This window comes from Cherax quadricarinatus, chromosome 99 (genome assembly GCF_038502225.1).
Source record: "Cherax quadricarinatus isolate ZL_2023a chromosome 99, ASM3850222v1, whole genome shotgun sequence".
Taxonomy (NCBI): Eukaryota; Metazoa; Arthropoda; class Malacostraca; order Decapoda; family Parastacidae; genus Cherax; species Cherax quadricarinatus.
This window is the reverse complement of record NC_091390.1, coordinates 9,813,773-9,839,262: the sequence shown is the minus strand read 5'-3', so window position 1 is coordinate 9,839,262 and position 25,490 is coordinate 9,813,773. Positions and strand designations below refer to the sequence as shown.

Here is a 25,490-nt window from a genome sequence, read left to right as displayed (position 1 = left end):
TCCTTCCATCATTAATTTAATCTCATCCCTGTAGGTTTCTTCTTGTACCCTCTGTAGCCAGTATTTCAGGGGATGGGGAAAATTATATGAAATATTCATCTTATTTATAAATTTAAACACTAACCTTGTCATGCTAATCAGCTTGTGTAAGGAAGAATACCTATTTATATCAATGGCTAAGGAGGGACTACTGACTGGAGCGGTGCTCACCGTAATTTCGACAGGAGCAATATGTGCCTTTTGCACCGGGCAGTTAATTTTGTCCACCAGCTAGCTTTGCCCTTTAAACCACGATAAAGCACTCACAAATTTTTCATAAGTCAAGCCTCGAGACAAGAAGTCAGCCGGATTCTCGTCACCAAACTGTTATATTTCTCCTGCATTTGATTGATTTCAGCGACTCTGTTTTGTACATACTCATTCTTACTGTTACCATTACGAATCCATTGTAAGGATACCTCATTATCAGACCAAATTACGGTGTCACTGATATTTATCTCTAGCAATTTATTTCTTATTATAATTGGCTAATTTGACACCTACATAAATGGCCGTTAATTCCAACTGAGGTAAGGTACGTGATTTGACTGGAGCCACTTAGCCTTAGAAATAACAAGAGAAATGGCATTATTACATTGAAGGTAAGCGACTGCTCCACATGCTAATTTCGAAGCATCGCAAAAAATGTGGAGTACATTTTCTCCATCTTGACTGGCCACATTACGTGGGAACTCCAACATTGGTAATTTTACATATTCACCTATTAGTTCTTCCCACCTTTCAACAAATTCCTCAGGTAGGGTTTCATCCCAAGCACACTTAAGCTTCCATGCTTCTTGTATCAACAATTTTCCTCTTATTGTAAGTGGTGACACTAAGCCTAGTGGATCGAAGCATTTTGAAACTTCCGCAAGTAAGACTCTCTTGGTTAATTTATTGGGCATGCTGTAGTTATTAGACTTTAACGATAACAGGTCTCTCTCTGTGTCCCAAGTCAGTACCAGCACATTACTACATTTAGACACTTCAACTCCAGGGTTGTCTTTATTTATTTGAGCCCTTAAACTGGACGAATTACTGTTAGATAAGATAAGATAAGATTTCGTTCGAATTTTTAACCCCGGAGGGTTAGCCACCCAGGATAACCCAAGAAAGTCAGTGCGTCATCGAGGACTGTCTAACTTATTTCCATTGGGGTCCTTAATCTTGTCCCCCAGGATGCGACACACACCAGTCGACTAACACCCAGGTACCTATTTGCTGCTAGGTGAACAGGACAACAGGTGTAAGGAAACGTGTCGAATGTTTCCACCCACCGGGAATCGAACCCGGGTCCTCCGTGTGTGAAGCGGGAGCTTTAGCCACCAGGCCACAGGGCCATTCCCTCATGGGCATATTTGCACCTTGCATTATTTCATTAGCCCCTTCATATATGCTCATTAGTTCCTCTTCAGTAGACGTCACCCCCAGGAAATTGTCCACATAAAATTGTGTACCCATTACTCCACTCAGTGGACCACCTGTACGCTTAAGGTGTGCATTTATCGTTGCCTGGAGTAGGAACGGACTGGAGGTAGCACCAAACAATACACTCATGAAATGAAAAGTCTTCAGGGGACTAAGTGGGTCACTAGGATTCTTGGGCCATAAGAACCTTGTGCAATCCCGGTCAGCCTCTTGCAGACCCACTATCAGGAAAGCTTTTCTTATGTCCACCGTAAAGGCTTAATTCTTAACCCTGAAGTTTAATAATATGTCTCCCAGTTTTTCCGTCAACGGCGGACCTGTCATCAAACAGTCATTCAAACTAGGTACATTTTTGTTACTCCTGGCACTACAATTAAACACAATCCTCAGAGGAGTGGTCTTAGAATTCTTCTTCACTCCGTGATGTGGCAAATAGTGACCATAAACCTGGGCTTGCTCGGGAGGTACCTCCTCCATGAATTTATTATTTAACTGCTCATTAATTACATCATCATAAGCAGTCAACAGTTCTGGTGTCTTGCTCAGTTCGCGGAGCTGAGCCTTTAATTGTCCATACGCCATCCGGTAATTAGTTGATAGGTCTGGATGGTTCAGCTTCCACAGAAGTCTCACCCAGTATTGTCCAGATTCAAATTTAACATCCTTCTGGTATTGTTCTTGAGTAAAGGAATCATCTGGACTTTCTTCATTTACATTGATCCCTATGCTGTTAAATTCCCATAATTTATACACAAGTTCAACTTCACCCTCTATTGCAGTATATTTATACTGGGGTGATATTTCATGAGTAAGACACACCGTAACTGTATTTATGGCTTCCTCCAGTCATTCATTATCAGTACGAGGAAGCCTGCCATACATCACGTGACCTCCTGCAGTCCTTAGAAGGGTGACTCTGCATTTCTTTGTCATACCCTTTACAAAGGTGGCATAATGGTCACTACCTATCAAAATATCTATTGGCCCCACAGAATCATTATTTACACCAGAAGGTGCCAAATTTACCTTACTTGAAAGCCTTTCAGTAGCGTTACCAAGCCCTATTGTAGATATTTTCTCTGGGAGCCTATCCACAATTACGGCATTAATACGTTTTCTCTCATTGCCCAGCCTGACAGTTACATAAACAGTGTCGTATGACTGGGCCTTCTTATTCGAGAGAAAGCCAGATAACTTGAGTATAGCAGGATCTCCCATTTGTACCTTCATCCCATTAAGGCAATTACATTTTATGAAGGTACGTTTTGATCCCTGATCCAGTAATGCTGTTACAGTTTTGGATTTACGCCGTTTATCATTAATCACCACATCCAACACAGGTAAAGCTACCTCAGCTAGGCCATCATTACCGACGTTAGCTGCAATCTTTACGTTGGCTACTGTTGTGTCCGGATTATTATCACTATCAGTACTATTGTTACCATCATTACGATTAGATCCGCCCTTACACATAGCTACATGGTGTCTTCCCTTGTTACATTGATAACAATAGTGCAAGTTAGCACTGCAATCCCTTACATTATGATTTCCTAGACAAATGATACATCTAGCAAGCTCTTCCAATCTTTCCACTTTAACATCCCATGAATTATAGGCATTACAGTTCTTAGAGAAATGAGTACCATTGCAGAAGGTACAATCTCTCCTTTCTTTGCCTGACCTCTTATCAACTGGGCTACCCTTATTGTGGTACTTCCTCCACTTGCTTTGATGTGGAGAACCACTATTACTGGCCCCTGTCACTTGATATGTGCCTACGTAACCCCGTTTAGTAGGTGACTTATGATTATTGATATTGGGATAAAGTTTCCTTTTGTGGAACTTGACAGGTGCACTGGGGTCTGTAGACGTGGTATTCCTAAAGGTAATGGGTTGGCTGGTCTGCAGTTGGACAATTAGCTCTTGCAGGCCCACTCTTATTTCTTCCAACCCGAAGTAACCCTTGTGATATCTGTTAGATAGCCTCTATACTGTCTTGTGGTTCAATTTATTCTGAATCAAGGCACTCAACAACCACTCTGCTCCCTCCAGATCATATTTATTACTCAAGGTCTTAAGAGTGCTTTCTAGTTTGATCCTAAATTGCTGTAAGCCATTGTGGTTGTGATCTGGAGTCTTCAAACTAGCCAAATTAGCTACTAGATCCAGCCTACTTTGCTCCAAGTTACCGTAAGTGACCTCCAACAAGTCAACTGCCTCACTATAGGAGTCATCTACATTTGGGAATGTTTGTATGAGAACATGCGCATCTCCCCTTACTTATCCCTTTAAATAGCATAATTTGGTAACACTTGCAAGATCACTCCTATCATGTACGACTGCTTTAAAGATAGACCAAAACTCCTCCCAGTTTTCTCCTGGATTAAACGCAGGCATGCATAATTCTGGGAGTTTTGGTAGACACCTCTGATTTTCCTTACTAGGTTGACCAGCAACATTGTTTACACCCTTTACCTTCTCCAAAGCCTTAGTTTTGCAGGACACAATGTTGTCCTCCACTTCATAATATTGATCCAGCAGCCACTCCCTTTCAGCATCATCTGCACAATTCACCAGAAGATCGCTCTCACAGTCCTTATACCACAATTTATATAACTCATATCTATTTTCTAAGGCATCTAGGTCTAACTTTAATTCATCAAGGTTTACCATTTCTTGTCCCATTAACTCCATACACTTGTTGTATGATTTAGTATCATGACCCTTCTGAGCATGTAGTGATGCTTTCTTTGCTTTGGCATCCATGGACTTACCAGCTGCACTAACTTCCTCAGACCCAGCTATGGTTAGGGAATTAATAATCACCAATTATACAACTTAAGTAGACACCATGTGAGAGTAATTCTTGCACTTTACTCTTGTATAAATCCTAGCCACCCATGTGCTAGCAATTAATTGGGCTAATTATCATCCACCACACGACTGATTAAATTTGTGTACCCTATACCCACTTTCTTCAATTAGTCACTTAATTATTAAGTAATTAATTCAATTAATTTTTCACTGATTGCATCCGGTTCAGGAAGGACCAGCGGGCAGATATGGAAAATTTACTAGGGGTGTTATCTGTACGTACCTCAACATTACATACATACGGGTAATCTCATTGGGAGACAACAACTATATTGTTTACCGTAGTCACCCCGTGTAGACATGTGAGAAAACTTAACCACCTCTGGTCACTGCAGGTGGCCCCCTCGACCCTCACAATCTTATCCATATCTATCCGAGACCAGTATAAATTGGATAGCACCCTCAAGTATGGCGCTACTAATTAATTGTGGACTCTATAGATTATATTAGCTTAACTGAATGAAGGGGGGGGGAGGTAGGTTACACATGGATATATCCATCAAGGAAAAACACTTGTACATAATCCCACCACTTACCAGATATTCTCTGGTGGTCACTTGATGTAGCTGGATCACCCATAACCCATCCAATTACACCATACCTAACTGGCCAGTATCAGTCTGCTATAACTAGAAAGGTTACTTAGCTGTGGGTGATTGATGCTCCTTATTTCCTCCATTCACCATCTCATTTCGATGTCCTGCTACACCGACACGGTTCTTATTCCAGCAGGACGAGGTATCCGTTGGTTTGTCCCGGTTTAGAAGTCGTGACTCCATAAAAACTTCACTATCCTCGAGACAGGAACAACGAGGTAAACATGTGCACACACACTCTGGGAATGGCAGCTCATATCGCTTCAATGATTCCTTAACTTAGTGTTACTATCACTGATTACATTAAAATTCACAAGACGATTTAATGTCTCATAATTATTATACACATTAGAGGTCACTCCATTAAGATCTGAGACCAATGATTGAGGATTAACTCACGGGTAATTTCCCCTGGACACATTCCATGGCAGCGCACCCGTCACCCCCGGTCCTACTATTATCCACTCATTTTACTACTTTATTACGGTGGTCACGTAAATCACATTCCCTCACTCTTCACCAGGAACAGTTACGACACTTCCTATTAGGAAGTGAGGCCTATATTAATCCTAAGGCCGCCGTGAATGCCAATTTCCTGATCCCATGTTTTCACAGCCTCCTCACTACATTAAAAAGAACTGCAGCCAACCCCTGCCCTCAGTCAACCTGTCCCCCCCCCCGCATATCCACGCAGGCACAGCGGGAACCCAGTTGGTTCTATTCAAAATACAAATACATTTTGACCAAAATCAACACATTAAACACTTATTAGGCACTATTGCTTCGGAAATTAAATAATTTCTGCACAGTCCTTTCTCAGTTGTTGTTTGAGGTATCTTATTGATAAATATTTTCAGGAAAGAGAGAAAACACTTCGTCTTGTGCACCAAAAATGGAGGAAATCTGACAGAAAACAAAACAAAACAAAAATCAAATAATCACAGGCCCATTTAGGTAGTTGAGGGAGTGGCCTCTTATACCATAGTGTGATAATTTTATATGGAGCAAATCATGGTCAACTGCATCAAAAGCTTTATGTAAATCAATGAATATTCCCAGTGGGACTTCTTTTTTCTCTAGTGCAGTGTATGTTTATTCTAGCATATGTATAATAGCATCATTCGTATTTTTATTAGGTCTGAACCCAAACTGACAGGGGTTGAGTATGTTGTGGAAGATGAGGTACGAATAGATTCGCTTATGAAATAATTTTTCGAAGATTTTAGAGAGAGGGTGTATGTTGGATATTGGCCTATAGTTATTCAAGTTTGTTTGGTCTCTTCCTTTATGTATCAGGGTGACCCTCGCTATTTTGAGAATTGTAGGGAAGGTAGAGGATTCAATGGATTTGTTAAAGAGTGTTGCAATGATTGGTGACAGTACTTGTGAAGCTTTTTGTATATAAAGGGTAGTAAGGTATTTCAATCTCCTGTATTGATTTTTAGTGTGTTGATAATAAGGGAGACTTATGTTTGGCTGGTCGGAGCTAGAAATAGTGTGATCGGGTAGTTGCCAGTGAGGTATTCATTGGGTGGGGTATTTGAGACTGGGATTTTATTGACAAGTTTTTTTCCTATGGTGGAGAAGAAATCGTTGAGTCTGTTTGCTGTTGCAGTTGGTGGGAGTCGGGATTCATCTAGTTTTGTTAGTTCAATTGTGTTTTTTCCTGATTTCTTTTAAGTTGGATAATCTGTTCTCATAATACAGTTTTTAGCTCTTCTTATCAGGCTGGTTAGGATTGAAGAGTAACGTCTTGTTTGGTCTCTGGTTACATGACCCATTCTGTACTGCTTTTGTATAGGTGCTTTATATTTATGGATTTGAGGATGCTGGGTGTTAGCCAGGGACTGTTCAGTCTCTTAGCTGTCATCTGTTTAGATTTTTAAGGTCAGTGCTTGTTATAGAGGTATTGGGTCTTTTTAAGAAAATTATTAATTCATTCGTCAATATCTGTATAGGTTATCTGTATAGGTTTCTAGCTCAGTGTGCCAATCGATGTTTGTCATTGCTGTTGTGAAGTTAATGGCTGCCTCATTATGAAGTCTGAAAGTGGCTTTAGTAGTGTCTTGGGGTAATTTGCCTAAATTTGTTATGAGGAAGGTAGGGTAGTGGTCTGTGGTATTATCTGTGATTATGCATGATTTTAAAGGGGATATGTTGTTGGTCTAGATGTGGTCTAGTAGGGAAACACTAGTCTCTGTAATTCTTGTAGGTTTTGTTACTGTTGGTAGCAACAAGCAGTTACTCATTGCGTTTGTGAATTCAGTAACGTGTGGGTCCTGGTCTTGCAGGAGATATATATTGAAGTCACCTGAGAGTAGTAAGTAATCTTTATTCATGTGTGCATCAGTTATCATACTTCCTAGGTTTTCACTAAAATGGCTAATGTTTGACTGTGGTACTCTGTTGATGTTTATCACTGTGAGAGGTTTTTGTAGGTATTTGGATTTGAACTTAGCTACTATATATTTCCCATGTTCATCCCTTGTGCATGTATTATTGATACATTGAAGATGGCTTGAGTAGTACATAGTTGTTCCAACCAGTTGTTGATCTGGCCTACAGTTGTGTATGGCTGTGTAACCAGGAATGATATAGACATCTGTAGTATCAGGTTTTAGCCAGGTTTCGGTGAGAGTCATGATGGACATACTGGCATGCAGGGAATTTAGTAATGCTATGAGGTCATCGTAATTGCTTAAAGATCTGATACTGTAGTTAAAGACAGTTACGTTGTTGTTGGCTCTGAGAAGTGCCTTTGATTATTCTGCTGTGTAGTAATTACAGTTACTGTTTGATTCATTTAAGTCATTCAATAAGAGGTTGGTATCAGGATCAAAATTGTAATCATAAGATTTATAGTGAATCTATAATTAGACTTAAGTATAAGACAAAGTTAATATTCTAAAGCTTAAAAATAGCACCTGAATTATTTTAACAAATTTGAATATATGAACTAAGGTAGTTCTTTAAAACTAAAATAAAGGAGACAATATAAAATGGACTAAAATAAGTTGTGGTGAACAAATAAAGTGATGATCCAATAAGGGAGCTTGGGAATATAATAGTAAAATAATGAACGTGTTGCACTTTAGCACCTGAAAATAGTACCATGATTATTTTAACAATTGTGAATATATGAACTAAGGTAGTTATTTGAAGCTAAAATAAAGGAGAAAATGTATAAGGGATTAAGCTAATAATGGTAAACAAAGTTGAATGAACAGATAGTCACTATGATATAATATTGATTTAGGAGTAAGATATGACTTGTAATATATAATAAGTTGAGCAATTAATTGCACTATAAAAAGTAAAAAAAAATATAGAGGTAGTTGGTATAAGCTAGCAAATGATAGTTTTGGGAATCGCACAATAATGTAATTGGAATATACACTAATTTCACACACAATATAAAAGGGACTAAAATAAGTAGTGGTAAACGAAATTAAATGGACAGGTAGCAACCATGAATAACATTTCGTCATTCTCTTCTCAAATGTTGTGCTGAGCACTTGTCAGCTGCTTCTGCTCAGTCCCAACACCTGGTGGAGGGGCTTTTGATTCATCAACAACAATGGCGACTGGTTTTGGCCGGAGAATTAATACTGTTTGTATTGAACTAATATGGGGCACAATCACCAGCGCATCGATTAATGTGCTAGTGCCAGCGATCATTCATGATATATATGGCATCCAGCATGAATCCCTGTGTGGCGTCGCCTTGAATGGACTTTCCTGGATTTTCGTCAAGTTTTGTGATACTCAGACCTATGAGCAGATTGTCAACCAGTACCAGGATGTAAGCAAGCAAGTCACCCCAGCAGTCACTGCTAAGTTGCACGACGTTTCACGATACTATACGTGGGTACGTGTGTGAAATGTGCCTTTTGAGGCCAATGAAGTCGACATACATGACGCTTTTGAACTTTATGGGAAGATCCACCAGGTTACTATGGGTCGGTGGTTTAATGGCCTCTATGCTGGTCTTCAAGAGGGGTCCTTTACTTCGAAAATGTCCCTATGCCAGCCAATTCCTTCGTACGTACACCTGGAAGATTTTCGTTCCCATGTGTACGTTGCGTATCCTGGACAGAGACGAACTTGCCGCCTCTGTGGCGCTTTGGATCACATTGCGGCACAATGTGTTCAGCGCCAGCCGCCCTCGGGACATGGTCGTCGTCCGGACGGTGAGGTTCCCCTTCAGACTCCGGAAGACGAAGCCGTCGAGGACTTGCCACGCCTGACATCGTGGAGTGCTGAGGTTGATTGGGCCATGCTAGTAGAGTCATCTTGTGTGACTCTACCTGGGACTATCTCCCATGATGAGGTGGAACAAGTGAGAAGTGAGATCCGTCTAGAAAGAGAGGCGGATGACATAGAGGCTAATATTGTATCTACATTGAGCCACCTTTTAGTGTCGCATGAATATGATTCTGTGCCCTGTGTGACTTTGTTGAAGTGTTCAGGTGAGGAGAGAGTACGTTTGGATGATGTTGATCAGTTAGTTAATGTGCGAGATGTGGAGGGTCCGAGAGTTCATACTGTTGAGGTAGATGTTCACAAGGAGAACACCTCAGGTACTGACATAGCTGAGGATGCTGTTTCTAGGAAGTGTGCGGCTACCCCGTCCGACTCCGACGACGTCTTGACCCTTGAACAACGTTCAGGGAAGAAGACGTGGTCGGAAATCACAGGTGGGGGGTCGCGAAGGTCCAGGACAGCAGATAATATCACGGAGAATACCAAAGGTACGGACGGTGCCTTAGGTGCTGGCCAACACAAAGAGAAAAAGGGTGTGGTGGCCCCTAGAGGAAAGCCACCTTTGGCAAAGTTAGGTGTGTAACTATTAATGTTAATGGTTTGAAAAATCTCAGAAAGTGTGTGGGGTGAGGGAGAGTGTTTGGTAAGGTCGGGTGAGGGAGAGTGTTTGGTAATGTTGGGTGAGGAGAGTGTTTGGTAATGTGGGGTGAGGGAGTGTGTTTGGTAGGGTGGGGTGAGGAAGTGTGTTTGGTAATGTGGGGTGAGGAAGTGTGTTTGGTAATGTGGGGTGAGGGAGAGTGTTTGGTAAGGTCGGGTGAGGGAGAGTGTTTGGCAAGGTGGGGTGAGGAAGAGTGTTTTGTAATGTGGGGTGAGGGAGTGTGTTTGGTAAGGTGGGGTGAGGAAGAGTGTTTTGTAATGTGGGGTGAGGGAGTGTGTTTGGTAAGGTGGGGTGAGGGAGTGTATTTGGTAAGGTGGGGTGAGGGATAGTGTTTGGTAATGTGGGGTGAGGGAGAGTGTTTGGTAATGTTGGGTGAGGAAGTGTGTTTGGTAAGGTGGGGTGAGGGAGTGTATTTGGTAATGTGGGGTGAGGAAGTGTGTTTGGTAAGGTGGGGTGAGGGAGTGTATTTGGTAAGGTGGGGTGAGGGATAGTGTTTGGTAATGTGGGGTGAGGGAGTGTGTTTGGTAAGCTGGGGTGAGGGAGTGTGTTTGGTAAGGTGGGGTGAGGAAGAGTGTTTTGTAATGTGGGGTGAGGGAGTGTGTTTGGTAAGGTGGGGTGAGGGAGAGTGTTTGGTAACGTGGGGTGTGAGAAAGTGTTTGGTAAGGTGGGGTGAGGGAAAGTGTTTGATAAGGTGGGGTGAGGGAGAGTGTTTGGTAAGGTGGGGTGAGGGAGAGTGTTTGGTAAGGTGGGGTGAGGGAGAGTGTTTGGTAAGGTGGGGTGAGGGAGAGTGTTTGGCAAGGTGGGGTGAGGAAGAGTGTTTTGTAATGTGGGGTGAGGGAGTGTGTTTGGTAAGGTGGGGTGAGGAAGAGTGTTTTGTAATGTGGGGTGAGGGAGTGTGTTTCGTAAGGTGGGGTGAGGGAGTGTGTTTGGTAAGGTGGGGTGAGGGAGAGTGTTTGGTAAGGTGGGGTGAGGGAGAGTGTTTGGTAAGGTGGGGTGAGGGAGAGTGTTTGGTAAGGTGGGGTGAGGGAGAGTGGTTGGTAATGTGGGGTGAGGGAGTGTGTTTGGTAAGGTGGGGTGAGGGAGAGTGTTTTGTAATGTGGGGTGAGGGAGTGTGTTTCGTAAGGTGGGGTGAGGGAGAGTGTTTTGTAATGTGGGGTGAGGGAGTGTGTTTCGTAAGGTGGGGTGAGGGAGTGTGTTTGGTAAGGTGGGGTGAGGGAGAGTGTTTGGTAAGGTGGGGTGAGGGAGAGTGTTTGGTAAGGTGGGGTGAGGGAGAGTGTTTGGTAAGGTGGGGTGAGGGAGAGTGGTTGGTAATGTGGGGTGAGGGAGTGTGTTTGGTAAGGTGGGGTGAGGGAGAGTGTTTTGTAATGTGGGGTGAGGGAGTGTGTTTCGTAAGGTGGGGTGAGGGAGTGTGTTTGGTAAGGTGGGGTGAGGGAGTGTGTTTCGTAAGGTGGGGTGAGGGAGTGTGTTTGGTAAGGTGGGGTGAGGGAGTGTGTTTGGTAACGTGGGGTGAGGGAGAGTGTTTCGTAAGGTGGGGTGAGGGAGAGTGTTTGGTAATGTGGGGTGAGGGAGTGTGTTTGGTAAGGTGGGGTGAGGGAGAGTGTTTTGTAATGTGGGGTGAGGGAGTGTGTTTCGTAAGGTGGGGTGAGGGAGTGTGTTTGGTAAGGTGGGGTGAGGGAGAGTGGTTGGTAATGTGGGGTGAGGGAGTGTGTTTGGTAAGGTGGGGTGAGGGAGTGTGTTTGGTAAGGTGGGGTGAGGGAGTGTGTTTGGTAAGGTGGGGTGAGGGAGTGTGTTTGGTAAGGTGGGGTGAGGGAGTGTGTTTGGTAAGGTAGGGTGAGGGAGAGTGTTTGGTAAGGTGGGGTGAGGGAGAGTGTTTGGTAAGGTGGGGTGAGGGAGAGTGGTTGGTAATGTGGGGTGAGGGAGTGTGTTTGGTAAGGTGGGGTGAGGGAGTGTGTTTGGTAAGGTGGGGTGAGGGAGTGTGTTTGGTAAGGTGGGGTGAGGGAGTGTGTTTGGTAAGGTGGGGTGAGGGAGTGTGTTTGGTAAGGTAGGGTGAGGGAGAGTGTTTTGTAATGTGGGGTGAGGGAGTGTGTTTCGTAAGGTGGGGTGAGGGAGTGTGTTTGGTAAGGTGGGGTGAGGGAGTGTGTTTGGTAAGGTGGGGTGAGGGAGAGTGTTTTGTAATGTGGGGTGAGGGAGTGTGTTTCGTAAGGTGGGGTGAGGGAGAGTGTTTGGTAAGGTGGGGTGAGGGAGAGTGTTTGGTAAGGTGGGGTGAGGGAGAGTGTTTCGTAAGGTGGGGTGAGGGAGTGTGTTTGGTAAGGTGGGGTGAGGGAGAGTGTTTGGTAATGTGGGGTGAGGGAGTGTGTTTGGTAAGGTGGGGTGAGGGAGTGTGTTTGGTAATGTGGGGTGAGGGAGTGTGTTTGGTAAGGTGGGGTGAGGGAGTGTGTTTGGTAAGGTGGGGTGAGGGAGTGTGTTTGGTAATGTGGGGTGAGGGAGTGTGTTTGGTAAGGTGGGGTGAGGGAGTGTGTTTGGTAAGGTAGGGTGAGGGAGAGTGAGAGTAGATAATAATCAGGGTGCCACTGGCTGCTCTCTGGGATTCCCTTTTATCTCACTCTGGGAAATTCTTATTCCTAGATATTTTGAGTTAGATAGTTTGTTTACCGTCACTTGAAATATTAAGTGATAATTTTGTTTTCTACTTTCGTATTTGTAACAATATCAGTCTTCTCACTTATTCAGATTAAAAAAATTGAATTTGGAAAGTGTCATGTTTACCTGTATATATCATAACTACTTTAATATATAGGAAGTGATGATGGGTGGCAGTTGATGGTTCGTAAGTTGTATATAAGATGGAGAAGTGGGGTGACGTTACTTAGTGTGAGTCTCACTCTCTCACAAGAAACACCAGGTATGTACGAGACTCACTCGCTCACAAGTAACACCAGGTACGTAAGGGAATCACTCTCTCACAAGTAACACCAGGTAAGTAGCAGACTCATTTTCTCACAAGTAACACAAGGTACGTACCAGACTCTTCTCTCTCACAAGCAACACCAGGTACGCACCAGACACACTCAAAAGTAAACCCAGGTACGTACCAGACTCACTCTCACAAGTAACACCTGACACGTAGCAGACTCTCTCTCTCTCTCCCAAGTAACACAAGGTACGGGCAAGACACTATCTCACAAGTAACAGCAGGTACATACCAGACTCACTCTCTCACAAGTAACACCAGGTACATACCAGACTCACTCTCTCACAAGTAACACCAGTTACGTACCAGACTCACTCTCTCACAAGTAACACCAGGTACGTACCAGACTCGCTCTCTCACAAGTAACACCAGGTACGTACAAGACTCACTCTCTCACAAGTAACACCAGGTACGTACCAGACTCACTCTCTCACAAGTAACACCAGGTACTTACCAAACTCACTCTCTCGCAAGTAACACCAGGTACGTAGCAGACTCACACTCTCGTAAGTAACACCAGGTACTTACCAGACTCACTCTCTCACAAATAAAGGGGATGTAAATAGTGTGCTGAAAATATCTAGCCTAGACAGGACTCGCAGCAATGGTTTTAAGTTGGAAAAATTCAGATTCAGGAAGGATATAGGAAAGTACTGGTTTGGTAATAGAGTTGTGGATGAGTGGAACAAACTCCCAAGTACCGTTATAGAGGCCAGAACGTTGTGTAGCTTTAAAAATAGGTTGGATAAATACATGAGTGGATGTGGGTGGGTGTGAGTTGGACCTGATAGCTTGTGCTACCAGGTCGGTTGCCGTGTTCCTCCCTTAAGTCAATGTGACCTGACCTGACTAGGTTGGGTGCATTGGCTTAAGCCGGTAGGAGACTTGGACCTGCCTCGCATGGGCCAGTAGGCCTTCTGCAGTGTTCCTTCGTTCTTATGTTCTTATGTTCTTAAGTACCACCAGGTACGTAGCAGACTCATTCTCTGACAAGTAACACCAGGTACGTACCAGACATATTCTCCCACAAGTAAAACCAGGTGCGTACCATACTCACTCTCACAAGTAACACAAGGTACGTACCAGACACTCTCTCAGAAGTAACACCAGGTACGTACCAGACTCACACTCTCGTAAGTAACACCAGGTACTTTCCAGACTCACTCTGTCACAAGTACCACCAGGTACGTACCAGACTCACTCTCTGACAAGTAACACCAGTTACTTACCAGACTCACTCTCTCACAAGTACCACAAGGTATGTACCAGACTCACTTTCTCACAAGTAACACCAGGTACGTACCAGATTCACTCTCTCACAAGTAACACCAGGTACGTACCAGATTCACTCTCTCACAAGTACCACAAGGTATGTACCAGACTCACTCTCTTACAAGTAACACCAGGTACGTACCAGACTCACTCTCTGACAAGTAACACCTTGTACGTACTAGACTCACTCTCTCACAAGTAAAACCATGTACGTACCAGACTCACTCTCTCACAAGTAACACCAGGTACGTACCAGACTCACTCTCTCACAAGTAACACCAGGTACGTACCAGACTCACTCTCTCACAAGTAACACCAGGTACGTACCAGACTCACTCTCTCACAAGTAACACCAGGTACGTACCAGACTCACTCTCTCACAAGTAACACCAGGTACGTACCAGACTCACTCTCTCACAAGTAACACCAGGTACGTACCAGACTCACTCTCTCACAAGTAACACCAGGTACATACCAGACTCACTCTCTCACAAGTAACACCAGGTACGTACCAGACTCACTCTCTCACAAGTAACACCAGGTACGTACCAGACTCACTCTCTCACAAGTAACACCAGGTACGTACCAGACTCACTCTCTCACAAGTAACACCAGGTACGTACCAGACTCACTCTCTCACAAGTAACACCAGGTACGTACCAGACTCACTCTCTCACAAGTAACACCAGGTACGTACCAGACTCACTCTCTCACAAGTAACACCAGGTACGTACCAGACTCACTCTCTCACAAGTAACACCAGGTATGTACCAGACTCACTCTCTCACAAGTAACACCAGGTACGTACCAGACTCACTCTCTCACAAGTAACACCAGGTACGTACCAGACTCACTCTCTCACAAGTAACACCAGGTATGTACCAGACTCACTCTCTCACAAGTAACACCAGGTACGTACCAGACTCACTCTCTCACAAGTAACACCAGGTACGTACCAGACTCACTCTCTCACAAGTAACACCAGGTACGTACCAGACTCACTCTCTCACAAGTAACACCAGGTACGTACCAGACTCACTCTCTCACAAGTAACACCAGGTACGTACCAGACTCACTCTCTCACAAGTAACACCAGGTACGTACCAGACTCACTCTCTCACAAGTAACACCAGGTACGTACCAGACTCACTCTCTCACAAGTAACACCAGGTACGTACCAGACTCACTCTCTCACAAGTAACACCAGGTACGTACCAGACTCACTCTCTCACAAATAACATAATGTACGTACCAGACTCACTCTCTCACAAGTAATACCAGTACCAGACTCACTCTCTCACAAGTAACACCAGGTACGTACCAGACTCACTCTCTCACAAGTAACACCAGGTACGTACCAGACTCACTCTCTCACAAGTAACACCAGGTACGTACCAGACTCACTCTCTCACAAGTAACACCAGGTATGTACCAGACTCACTCTCTCACAAGTAACACCAGGTACGTACCAGACTCACTCTCTCACAAGTAACACCAGGTACAGCTACGTACCAGACTCACTCTCTCACAAGTAACACCAGGTACATACCAGACTCACTCTCTCACAAGTAACACCAGGTACATACCAGACTCACTCTCTCACAAGTAACACCAGGTATGTACCAGACTCACTCTCTCACAAGTAACACCAGGTACGTACCAGACTCACTCTCTCACAAGTAACACCAGGTACGTACCAGACTCACTCTCTCACAAGTAACACCAGGTACGTACCAGACTCACTCTCTCACAAGTAACACCAGGTACATACCAGACTCACTCTCTCACAAGTAACACCAGGTATGTACCAGACTCACTCTCTCACAAGTAACACCAGGTACGTACCAGACTCACTCTCTCACAAGTAACACCAGGTACGTACCAGACTCACTCTCTCACAAGTAACACCAGGTACGTACCAGACTCACTCTCTCACAAGTAACACCAGGTACGTACCAGACTCACTCTCTCACAAGTAACACCAGGTACGTACCAGACTCACTCTCTCACAAGTAACACCAGGTACGTACCAGACTCACTCTCTCACAAGTAACACCAAGTACGTACCAGACTCACTCTCTCACAAGTAACACCAGGTACGTACGAGACTCACTCTCTCACAAGCAACACCAGGTACGTACCAGACTCACTCTCTCACAAGTAACACCAGGTACGTACCAGACTCACTCTCTCACAAGTAACACCAGGTACGTACCAGACTCACTCTCTCACAAGTAACACCAGGTACGTACCAGACTCACTCTCTCACAAGTAACACCAGGTACGTACCAGACTCACTCTCTCACAAGTAACACCAGGTACGTACCAGACTCACTCTCTCACAAGTAACACCAGGTACGTACCAGACTCACTCTCTCACAAGTAACACCAGGTACGTACCAGACTCACTCTCTCACAAGTAACACCAGGTACGTACCAGACTCACTCTCTCACAAGTAACACCAGGTACGTACCAGACTCACTCTCTCACAAGTAACACCAGGTACGTACCAGACTCACTCTCTCACAAGTAACACCAGGTACGTACCAGACTCACTCTCTCACAAGTAACACCAGGTACGTACCAGACTCACTCTCTCACAAGTAACACCAGGTACGTACCAGACTCACTCTCTCACAAGTAACACCAGGTACGTACCAGACTCACTCTCTCACAAGTAACACCAGGTACGTACCAGACTCACTCTCTCACAAGTAACTCCAGGTACGTACCAGACTCACTCTCTCACAAGTAACACCAGGTACGTACCAGACTCACTCTCTCACAAGTAACACCAGGTACGTACCAGACTCAGTCTCTCACAAGTAACACCAGGTACGTACCAGACTCAGTCTCTCACAAGTAACACCAGGTATGTACCAGACTCACTCTCTCACAAGTAACACCAGGTACGTACCAGACTCAGTCTCTCACAAGTAACACCAGGTACGTACCAGACTCACTCTCTCACAAGTAACACCAGGTACGTACAAGCAAACTTTGTGTTATACACAGCAACAAGTTGTGAAGGCTCTCTCCTCCGTCCACTCAACTCTGAACTTTTTCTGTCTAGTTAATCACAACACCAGAGATAATTTATTTTTTCCCAACAAATACTGACAAATTTTGTGTAGAGTTAATTTATTGCATACAGAATTTGTTGTATATATATTTGTTGAAAGTTTCTTAGAATATTGAACCAGTAGGATTACATGAAAGGTTTTAATTCTGGATAAAAAAATTATACGAGAATATTATAAAGAATCCAATGTAAAACCGAGAGTGATACAAGACCTTGGAAGTCTGGTTATTAACAGAAGCTTCAACGAACACTTGTTAATAATATACATTATGATGTGTATTGTTATTAAATATTTAAATAACAAAGATGATCGTGGTAGAGTCATTTATGTTACATTACCATCATGGTGGTAGAGTCATTTATGTTACATTACCATCATGGTGGTAGAGTCATTTATGTTACATTACCATCATGGTGGTAGAGTCATTTATGTTACATTACCATCATGGTGGTAGAGTCACTTTTGTGACACTGATATCATGGTGGTAGAGTCACTTTTGTGACACTGATATCATGGTGGTAGAGTCACTTTTGTGACACTGATATCATGGTGGTAGAGTCACTTTTGTGACACTGATATCATGGTGGTAGAGTCACTTTTGTGACACTGATATCATGGTGGTAGAGTCACTTTTGTGACACTGATATCATGGTGGTAGAGTCACTTTTGTGACACTGATATCATGGTGGTAGAGTCAGCTTTGTGACACTGATATCATGGTGGTAGAGTCAGCTTTGTGACACTGATATCATGGTGGTAGAGTCAGCTTTGTGACACTGATATCATGGTGGTAGAGTCACTTTTGTGACACTGATATCATGGTGGTAGAGTCAGCTTTGTGACACTGGTATCATGGTGGTAGAGTCAGCTTTGTGACACTGATATCATGGTGGTAGAGTCATCTATGTTACATTACCATCATGGTGGTAGAGTCACCTTTGTGACACTGATATCATGGTGGTAGAGTCATCTATGTTACATTACCATCATGGTGGTAGAGTCACCTTTGTGACACTGATATCATGGTGGTAGAGTCATATATGTGACACTGATATGATGGTGGTAGTCATCTATGTGACACTGATATCATGGTAGAGTCATCTATGTGATGTTGATATCATGGTGGTAGAGCCATTCATGTGGCACTGATATCATGTTGGTAGAGTAATCTATGTGGTACTGATATCATGGTAGAGTCATCTATGTGATGTTGATATCATGTTGGTAGAGTCATCTATGTGGCACTGATATCATGTTGGTAGAGTAATCTATGTGGTACTGATATCATGGTAGAGTCATCTATGTGACACTGATATCATGGTGGTAGAGTCATTTGTATGACACTGATATCATGTTGGTAGAGTCATCTATGTGACACTGATATCATGGTGGTAGAGTCATTTGTATGACACTGATATCATCGTGGTAGAGTCATCTATGTGACACTGATATCATGGTGGTAGAGTCATCTATGTGACACTGATATCATGGTGGTAGAGTCATCTATGTGACACTGATATCATGGTGGTAGAGTCATCTATGTGACACTGAAATCATGGTGGTAGAGTCATTTGTATAACACTGATATCATGGTGGTAGAGTCATTTGTATAACACTGATATCATGGTGGTAGAGTCATCTATGTTACACTGATATCATGGTGGTAGAGTCATCTATGTTACACTGATATCATGGTGGTAGAGTCATCTATCTGACACTGATATCATGGTGGTAGAGTCATCTATGTTACACTGATATCATGGTGGTAGAGTCATCTATGTAACACTGATATCATGGTGGTAGAGTCATCTATGTTACACTGATATCATGGTGGTAGAGTCATCTATATTACACTGATATCATGGTGGTAGAGTCATCTATGTGATGTTGATATCATGGTGGTAGAGTCATCTATGTGACACTGATATCATGGTAGAGTCATCTATGTGATGTTGATATCATGGTGGTAGAGTCATCTATGTGACACTGATATCATGGTACAGTCATCTATGTGACAATGATATCATGGAGGTAGAGCCATTCATGTGACACTGGTATCATGGTGGTAGAGACAACTATGTGACACTGATATCATGGTTGTAGAGCCATCTATGTGACACAGATATCATGTTGGTAGAGTCATCTATGTGACACTGATATCATGGTGGTAGAGTCATTAATGTGACACTGTTATCATGGTGGTAGAGACAACTATGTGACACTGATATCATGGTTGTAGAGCCATCTATGTGACAACGATATCATGGTTGTAGAGTCATCCATGTGACACTGGTATCGTGGTTGTAGAGTCATCAATATGACACAGATATCATGTTGGTAGAGTCATCTATGTGACACTGATATCATGGTGGTAGAATCATCTATGTGACACTGTTATCATGGTGGTAGAGCCATCTATGTGACACTGATATCATGGTGGTAGGGTCATCTATGTGACACTGAAATCATGGTGGTAGAGTCATATATGTGACACTGATATCATGGTGGTTGAGTCATCTATGTGACACTGATATCATGGTGGTAAAGTCATCTATGTGACACTGATATCATGGTGGCAGAGTCATCTATGTGACACTGATATCATGGTGGTAGAGTCATTAATGTGACACTGATATCATGGTGGCAGAGTCATCTATGTGACACTGATATCATGGTGGTAAAGTCATCTATGTGACACTGATATCATGGTGGTAGAGTCATTAATGTGACACTGATATCATGGTGGTAGAATCATCTATGTGACACTGATATCATGGTGGTTGAGTCATCTATGTGACACTGATATCATGGTGGTAGAATCATCTATGTGACTGTTATCATGGTGGTAGAATCATCTATGTGACACTGATATCATGGTGGTAGAATCATCTATGTGACTGTTATCATGGTGGTAGAATCATCTATGTGACACTGTTATCATGGTGGTAGAATCATCTATGTGACTGTTATCATGGTGGTAGAATAATCTATGTGACACTGATATCATGGTGGTAGAATCATCTATGTGACACTGTTATCATGGTGGTAGAATCATCTATGTGACACTGTTATCATGGTGGTAGAATCATCTATGTGACACTGTTATCATGGTGGTAGAATCATCTATGTGACACTGATATCATGGTGGTAGAATCATCTATGTGACACTGATATCATGGTGGTAGAATCATCTATGTGACACTGATATCATGGTGGTAGAATCATCTATGTGACACTGATATCATGGTGGTAGAATCATCTATGTGACACTGATATCATGGTGGTAGAATCATCTATGTGACACTGTTATAATGGTGGTAGAGTCATCTGTGACAATGCTTTTAAGGTGGAAGAGTCATCCATGTGACACTGATACCATGGTGGTAGAATCATCAGTGACAATGTTATAATGGTGGTAGAGTCATCTATGTGACATTGACATCATGGAGGTAGAGCCATCTACGTGACACTGATATCATGGTTGTAAAGATATCTATGTGACACTGATATCTTGGTTGTAGAGCCATCTGAGTGACACTGATATGATGGTGATAGAGTCATTTATGCGAAACTGATATCCTGGTTGCAGAGCGATCTATGTGACACTGACATCATTGTTGTAGAGCCATCTATGTGACACTTATATCATGGCTGTAGATAAATCTGTGTGACACTGTTATCATGGTTTTAGAGGCATTTATATGACCATGATATCATGGTTGAAGAGCCATCTATTTGTCAACAATATCATGGAGGTAGAGCCATCTATATGACACTGATATCATGGTGGTAGAGTCATGTATGTGACACTGATATCATGGTGGTAGAGTCATGTATGTGACACTGATATCATGGTGGTAGAGTCATCTATGTGACACTGATATCATGGTGGTAGAGTCATCTATGTGACACTGATATCATGGTGGTAGAGTCATCTATGTTACACTGATATCATGGTGGTAGAGTCATCAATTTGACGCTATTATGGTCGTAGAGTCATTTGTATGACACTGATATCATGGTGGTAGAGTCATCAGTATGACGCTGATGTCATGGTGGTAGAGTCATCAATTTGACGCTATTATGGTCGTAGAGTCATTTGTATGACACTGATATCATGGTGGTAGAGTCATGTATGTGACACTGATATCATGGTGGTAGAGCCATCTATGTGACACTGATATCATGGTGGTAGAGTCATCTGTGTAACACTGATATCATGGTGATAGAGCCATCTATGTAACACTGGTATCATGGTGGTAGAGTGATTGTATAACACTGATATCATGGTGGTAGAGTCATGTATGTGACACTGATATCATGGTGGTAGAGCCATCTATGTGACCCTGATATTATGGTGGTAGAGTCATCTGTGTAACACTGATATCATGGTGATAGAGCCATCTATGTAACACTGGTATCATGGTGGTAGAGTGATTGTATAACACTGATATCTTGGTGGTAGAGTCATGTATGTGACACTGATATCATGGTGGTAGAGTCATCTATGTGACACTGATATCATGGTGGTAGAGTCATCTATGTAACACTGGTATCATGGTGGTAGAGTCATCTATGTAACACTGATATCATGGTGGTAGAGTCATCTATGTGACACTGATATCATGGTGGTAGAGTCATCTATGTGTCAATTATATCATGGTGGTAGAGTCATGTATGTGACACTGATATCATGGTGGTAGAGTCATCTATGTGACACTGATATCATGGTGGTAGAGTCATCTATGTGACACTGATATCATGGTGGTAGAGTCATCTATGTGACACTGATATCATGGTGGTAGAGTCATGTATGTGACACTGATATCATGGTGGTAGAGTCATCTATGTGACACTGATATCATGGTGGTAGAGTCATCTATGTGACACTGATATCATGGTGGTAGAGTCATCTATGTGACAATTGGTGTTAACTGACCGTCTTGTTGTGTACAAGTTGTCAAGGCTGCAGCCAGTGATCAGTTTACCTGGAGTTTACCTGGATAGAGGTACGGGGGTCAACGCCCCGCGGCCCGGTCTGTGACCAGGCCTCATGGTGGATCAAAGGCTGATCATTCAGGCTGTTACTTCTGGCTGCACGCAATCCAACGTAAGAGCCACAGCCCGGCTGGTCAGGTACCGACTTTAGGTGCTTGTCCAGTGCCTGCTTGAAGACTGCCAGGGGCCTATTGGTAATCCCCCTTATGTATGTGTGCTATAATTGGTCAATAATTACTTCTGGCTGTCTTCACAATTTTACTGATGATGTCTTTTTCTCAAGAAAGTTTTTATTAAGTTTTTTTTTTTTTTTTATTATCACACTGGCCGATTCCCACCAAGGCAGGGTGGCCCGAAAAAGAAAAACTTTCACCATCATTCACTCCATCACTGTCTTGCCAGAAGGGTGCTTTACACTACAGTTTTTAAACTGCAACATTAACACCCCTCCTTCAGAGTGCAGGCACTGTACTTCCCATGTAAATTTTAACTTGCCCAGTTTACTGAACAAAATTATTGAACAAATTGAAACATGTGGAACATCTGGGTATCTTTATTGTAGACGTTTCGCCTTTATCAATACAAATTCCAGGACATAACTGGAAGACAGAAGAACTATGTACAGAAGATGAGGTAATCAGTCCCTGAACCTTGGAGTTGGTGCGAAGATCACCACGACTACGGTGATCTTCGCACCAACTCCAAGGTTGAGGGACTGATTGCTGTATAGTCCTTGTGGCTTAGCGCTTCTTTTTGATTATAATAATAATAATGAGGGACTGATTACCTCATCTTCTGTACATAGTTCTTCTGTCTTCCAGTTATGTCCTGGAATTTGTATTGATAAAGCCACTGGAGGGCGAAACGTCTGCAATAAAGACACCCAGATGTTTTGACAGGTTTATAGATGAATGGTTCAGAGAACCGACATGTTGATAAATTAGACACATGTGCAACTCTTGGGTATCTTTATTGAGGAAACGTTTCGCCACACAGTGGCTTCATCAGTCCATACAAAGGAGAATCTTGAAGAACAGGAGGAGAATGAGGTAATCAGTCCCTCAGCCTTGAGTCGATGTGGTCAGTCCATCAAGATTGATGGACTGATTACCTCATTCTCCTCCTGTTCTTCAAGATTCTCCTTTGTATGGACTGATGAAGCCACTGTGTGGCGATACGTTTCCTCAATAAAGATACCCAAGAGTTGCACATGTGTCTAATTTATCAAATTATTTATTGTTTATTAACTGGAGAAAGTTTTTTCTCATCACAACTAAGACAAAGTATTAGTGTTTATTTATTTATCTTATACTAAATATATATAATAACTGTTTATGTGGCCATAACATCTGTGTCTTCATTACTTATATAAGAAATATGGTTGTTATGTTCCTAATAAGATAAGATAAGATAAGATAAGATTTCGTTCGGATTTTTAACCCCGGAGGGTTAGCCACCCAGGATAACCCAAGAAAGTCAGTGCGTCATCGAGGACTGTCTAACTTATTTCCATTGGGGTCCTTAATCTTGTCCCCCAGGATGCGACCCACACCAGTCGACTAACACCCAGGTACCTATTTGCTGCTAGGTGAACAGGACAACAGGTGTAAGGAAACGTGTCGAAATGTTTCCACCCGCCGGGAATCGAACAACTTAAACACTGATCAGTCTTTCTTAAACAACAAAGTGGAACAGTTATGTCCTGAGTTGTTCCAAGTTTGTCTTATTTATTGAAGTAATGGAGAAATTGAAATACTCTTTTTTTTCATGTGATATTTTCTGAGTTTCTCATCTGATTGGCTTCATTCATTCACCTTGTGAGACTTCTGAGTGGCTTCATGCTTAACATGCTGGTTTAACATGCTGGTTTAACATGCTGGTTTAACATGCTGGTTTAACATGCTGGTTTATTAGAGAACTTTGTTCACTCTGAGATAATAAGTGAAGGTCACTACAGTGTCGACTGTGTATGGTCTAATTATCTACTGTTATTGAAGAAATTTTTATATTAGGTTCTTTGTGATAACCTGTGAATAATTCTTCTGATAGGCTTAAAATTTCAATGTTAAATTTTAACTACATTAGAAGCCTACGTTGCTTCGTGTATTATTCCTGTCCTGTTCACTAAGATCAAAGTTGTTAGGGTTATGAAATACACTGTTTGACTTTCAGTCTCTCAGTGACTGAAATACATTAGGTTATCTTAGGTTTCAGGTCTTCACCGGGTACAATAATATAATATTTTCCACACTCCAGGATCAGTTCTGCTGCGCTGGGAAGCCATGTTAACAATGCGTTCACTGGCTTGTACTACAGCACTTCTAGTGTTGGTGCTGCTGCCTCTAACTCGTAAGTTATCACCTTCTATTATGTCTCCTTACTCTTTCTACATTCTTAGTTATAATGTTTTTGTTCTGTTTCCTTATTTGATCTATTTAATTACTGTTTCTTGTACTACAGCACTTCTAGTGATGGTGCTGCTGCCTCTAACTCGTAAGTTATCACCTTCTATTGTGTCTCCTTACTCTTTCTAGATTCTTAGTTATAATATTTTTGTTCTGTTTCATTATTTGTTCTATCTAATTACTGTTTTTTATTATCATTTTTTTCTATATCATGAGTTTTTGTTGCTTCTTAGTTATTACTTTCTCGGTCCCATTAATGTTTTTTTGCTTGTTAGTCATTGTGTTTTTCTTTCAATTCCGTATTGTTGCATTTCCTCTAGTAAATAAAAAACTACACAAGAATTCTTCCAATCTTTAGGTATATTTGCGTTTTATGCATAATTAGAACATACAATAATTAGAACATACAATAATTAGAACATACAATAATTAGAACATACAATAATTAGAACATACAATAATTAGAACATACAATAACATTCATTCGAACTTTGTTTCCATACTTGCTCTCAAGGGGCAATAATCTGCCTGACTTGGTTCTGGAAAACATGGAAACCCTTGTTAATAATTCAGAAATCACAGAGGAACTTGGCGCGAGCGATCACAAACCTTTTGCATTGAATGGAAGTATGACAGTAGGGATAACTCAGTAACCGTCCCAGATTTTTGCTTAGCAGATTACAATGGGCTTAGAGAACACTTATCATATGTGGACTGGGGTGACGAAGAGAGCTATCAGTATGACAGCTTTCTTAACACAATACATGCTGCCCAAAGAATATGCTTGCATTCTGTATATAGAAATTAGATCGAAACGAAATGGCCTGCAATGGATGAATAATAGGCTCATATATCTTTTAGGGCAGAAGAAAAGAATTTATAGGCTCGTCAAAAGAGGTGAA

At 42.4% G+C, this 25,490-nt stretch overlaps 1 protein-coding gene across 2 annotated transcripts in view; it reads left to right on the top strand.

The window, feature by feature from the left end:
* Window positions 1-12,650: 12,650 nt before the first annotated feature.
* Window positions 12,651-25,490, top strand: part of LOC138851084 (turripeptide Lol9.1-like) — a 91,874-nt gene continuing 79,034 nt past the window's right edge. The window contains exons 1-2 of one of the 2 annotated variants that reach the window (XM_070079517.1): window positions 12,651-12,760; window positions 24,440-24,532. In XM_070079517.1, the coding sequence (XP_069935618.1) occupies window positions 12,679-12,760; window positions 24,440-24,532 (175 nt within the window). In that variant the 5' untranslated portion in view covers window positions 12,651-12,678. Of the gene's footprint in view, window positions 12,798-24,439; window positions 24,533-25,490 lie in introns of both variants that reach the window. The other variant, XR_011390970.1, reaches the window with a different exon arrangement.